Here is a 4,108-nt window from a genome sequence, read left to right as displayed (position 1 = left end):
GAGAAATTCAAAGTTTATGCCATTGAAATAGATCCTTAAGTTTTCCCAAATCAAAAATTTATGGATTATGTGACCATTTTGAACTTAAATTCAACAGTAGAAATGAAAGAGAGATCATTAAGGCTACTAGTTGCAGAACTGAATGTTTTTGCTCCAAGTGAATGTGCGGGTTTTAAACAATCATAATCCGAAGTACAAATTTACCTTAACTCTTGCATAAATAATCTCTTTCAGAACAGACAACACTGGTCTGGCAGATGGGGTACTAATTAACAGACTATGGTGTGTCTGCAACAAAATCGTAACAATCCTGCAAACCAGTTCAACCTGCACAAACAGCAAAATTGTAATAACAAGTATTACAAGTCTAGCGCTCAGACGCATAAGACGTATGCTTTCCTAACATCAAACGCGTCAAAGAGAGAGCATTTACCAAAACATCCAACCATAAGCACATTTATAAGAGCATAGAGGCCAACTTTGCCATGATTTGAAGTCCAGTCCTTCGTATAAGAGAGCAGCTTGAGGGCATCTGAGAATGGTAATGCCTAGCCATAAAACAACTTCGACTCAGATATTGAGATAAATAATAAGATGCGGGAAAGATGAGAAGATCCTATCTGTACTGTACAGCATGGACAAGTTCAATTTAACTACTAGACATAGATAGTTCAGCCTCCATATATGAATTTAACTTGGCTATTAACATGGATGAAATATGAAAAGAAACTCTCTTTAAAGTGACTAGAATTTCAGTTGATGAGGGTCTTTGGTCCCATTATTAGGCAAATATTAACTAAGCAGTAGAAGACCATGGACTACGATATGAAAAAAACAGTCACAATCAGGTGGATCACAAAAAGATAAATGACAAAAACTGCTTATCCAGATGTTTCAATTATGAGCTTAATCCTCATAGGCCTGATTGCAGGTGTGTAACTGTCTCCATGCATGCACTTGAAAACATGGATGAAATAACATATCATCTTTTCCAGAATGTTGGACTAGAACTAGAGCAGATCCCATGCATAATGCTCAATTAACAGTAAAGTCTGCTCCAGATCATTGGTGCTAATATTTGAGAGAGCACGAAGGACATAACCCGATGGGGATAACCCAAGCATAATCAGATTCGGTTGGAATTCAGCAACTTTTCCTCTGGCCTGCTCCTCCTGAAATATAACATAGTGAACAAATTAACTGCAACACAACCATTGAAAAATTTAGGCTCTTTCAGTTTTCTTCTAGCATTTTCTGCTGCTGTACAAATTTTCCAAATTATTCCAACAAGCATTTCTGAGCAAAATGAAAATCATCTCTGCAAGACAGATTTATCATCTTGGCAGTTGTATCTTTCTACAAGTAAATAAAGTAACCGTTGTGCTGACACTCAATATAGTGGATAGGGAAAGTAACGAGCAACCACACCACCCCAAATATAGTTAACAGCTTTCTTTTCCTTTTCCCCTTCTTCCTTAGGGGAAGAAAAAATTATTTAAAAGTGTCAACCATTGATGATCAAAATACAACTTTGTCGTCAATGGAAAGGTTAAGGCCCTAGAAACCTTAATGTTTCAGGTACGAGTCCCAGCATGCGTAAATACCATGTGTGGGGTCTCAGTCCAGAACATATCCTAGTCTGGATATTTATGGTTATTCCAGTTTTTCCCCAAATTTAAACAAGCCAGTTAAAGACAATAACACGTCAGTATAGAAGAAACGGACCAAAGCAAGATAAGAATACCTCATGTTCAGCTATTCGTTTAAACTCCACTTCTGCCACTTCTAGTGCATCAATAATTGAATCAGTGGCTGTCAGGGTTTCCAGAGTTCTCTTCCCTGCTAATGCAACAGCTCCCTCTTCTGGAAGTTCTTCCTTCGGTGCATTTCTGTCTTCAAATGTATCGTCCATGTAAGCCTCGAAGATTTCGTCCAATCTTTTCTCTTTTTCTTCCTGCACACTCAAGAAGGGTTAAATACAAAAAGAAGAAAATCCATCTCTAAAAGTAATCACAAATGCAGTGAGAAGAACTAGCTTAACAATGGCATTCTCATTCCTGAGCCAAGAAATTCACTTCTGGTACACAGCAAAAATTCGAAAATACCTCAATAAAAAATGGCTCTTCAGTACGATCCCAACGGCGAATAGACCGGTCATGAGATCCTGTAACAACAAAGTCACCACGGTTGCTGACTGCAAGGCACCAAACAGCAGCATGATGTCCCTCAAGCGTTAAAAGCAACTCAAACTTATCAGCATCCCAGTACTTCAAAAGACGATCTTTCCCAGCACTGAACATGTAATGTGTGTTGTGGACAAATTGAACATCCATAACACTGAAAAATTACCTCGTCAGAATTAATGATCAAAAGGTTCACCAAAACTACATAAACAATTTAGGATCAAGAGAACTTTTGCATTCCATAATAATTAAAATCATACAAAACCTGTCAGCATGTGCAAAGATGGATTTGTGGCAATCGCCAAAATCCAAGCCCCAAATCCTCAAATTCTTATCTGCAGACCCAGTTACAATTAAATCTCCATCTGATGAAATATCCATACATAGGACAGGAAGTTTGTGGCCGTATAAGGAAAAGAAAATTTTGAATGAATCCATAAAAAGGGAACTGAAAATCATTATTATCATTATAGCCCCCATAGTAGTGCAAAACAAGTTGACTCGCACATCCTGATTGACAATACAATATCCTACATGCTATTATGAAGTCAAATTGGGGAGTTATTTAGTTGATTAAACTTTATTTTTTCCATCGGAAGCTTATACCAGAACATGTTTAGACAGAAAGAATCTGAAAACAAACATTTTTGAAATCAACAGATTTAATTAGCACATATAAACCAATCTTTGCAAGACATGATTAGTGCAGTGGCATACAGATAGATGCAAGGTCACATCTAATTCTCACATTTAAATCATGAGCTTTAGAAGGTTTTATACAGAGGGCTGAAGCCATAGACAAAAACTGAGATTGTATCCCCCTCAGACCGATGCGGTCACTCGATCACATTAGGGTCACCGGAGCGACCCACTGTAAAAATAGCGGAAAATTTAAAAATTTTATTAAAACATGTCACTTATAAAATAATTTATCAGTATACAAAAGTAAAACAAATTTTCAGAATCAAATATTATAACAAAATACAATTACATGTCCCTCTAATCACATGTACCATACTCTGCAAGCAACGCCGGAAGAACTCCCTTACTGATTTTGATAGCTGTACTAGTACTATCTTTTAACCTGAAATGGTGAGTAATAGAGTGAGCTTCGAAAAGCTCAGTAATACAAAACTACCAGATGATGCTGAAGAACGTGCAGATACAAATAAACATATATTTCCTTATTGGTTCAGATATCTACAGATTTCTTTGGCTGAGCTCCCATTGATATTTCAGGTAGTAACAGATAATATTCAGTTCATATGGAAATATTTCGGATGTCTAGGTTCAGGAGATAGGAATAGGTTATCTAGTGTGTTCCCAAAAATCATGTAACTTTTCAGATCTTTTTAAAACATATATATATATACCCCCATCCGTCAAGTCCAAAATGTGTAGGTTCCCCAGAACCATACACCCACCGTCAAGTCCAGTAGGCCCTGAGCACACAGACGAGGAGCCGGTAAGTAAGGCCCTGAGCACACAGCCGAGGAGCCTTTAGGTATACATCCTCTAACATTACCCCCAAGTAAAATATGTCTGTCCGTAAACGGATATATCAAAAATCAAAACATAAATCAGGTCAAGTATCATATCAGAATCCAAGTCAAGTATCATATCAGAATCCAAGTCAAGTATCAGATCAAAATCCATGTCAGATATCAGATCAGAAACCACGTCAAGTATCAGATCATAATTCAAATTGAAAATCAGATAAAATATTCATATGAGTAGGGAACACACCAGAGTTTATGGATATTATTTAGAGGGACCGGATAATCTTATAAGGGAGAGAAACACGGATCTTCAGTATGCCGATAGAACGTTGGAATTTCAAATCACCATGGGAAGAGTTCATTAACTGACGAAATCATCAGTTATTCAGAATGTGATTTATCATGATCATATCTTATTTAGACATT

The 4,108-nt window shown here is 37.0% G+C and overlaps 1 protein-coding gene across 1 annotated transcript; it reads right to left on the bottom strand.

Moving 5' to 3' along the window:
- Positions 1-1,278: 1,278 nt before the first annotated feature.
- Positions 1,279-2,592, bottom strand: LOC120157922 (WD repeat-containing protein 3 homolog). The gene is made up of 4 exons (XM_039168895.1): positions 2,449-2,592; positions 2,106-2,337; positions 1,745-1,954; positions 1,279-1,356 (listed from the first exon to the last, which is right to left on the bottom strand). Exons 1-4 carry the CDS (start codon positions 2,562-2,564, stop codon positions 1,279-1,281), a joined length of 636 nt encoding a protein of 211 aa, XP_039024826.1. The 5' UTR covers positions 2,565-2,592.
- Between the last annotated feature and the right edge of the window lie 1,516 nt (positions 2,593-4,108).

The sequence above is a fragment of the Hibiscus syriacus genome, unplaced genomic scaffold (genome assembly GCF_006381635.1).
Source record: "Hibiscus syriacus cultivar Baekdansim isolate YM2019G1 unplaced genomic scaffold, ASM638163v2 tig00111278_pilon, whole genome shotgun sequence".
In the NCBI taxonomy this organism is placed as follows: domain Eukaryota; kingdom Viridiplantae; phylum Streptophyta; class Magnoliopsida; order Malvales; family Malvaceae; genus Hibiscus; species Hibiscus syriacus.
This window is presented reverse-complemented; position numbering and strand designations above follow the sequence as displayed.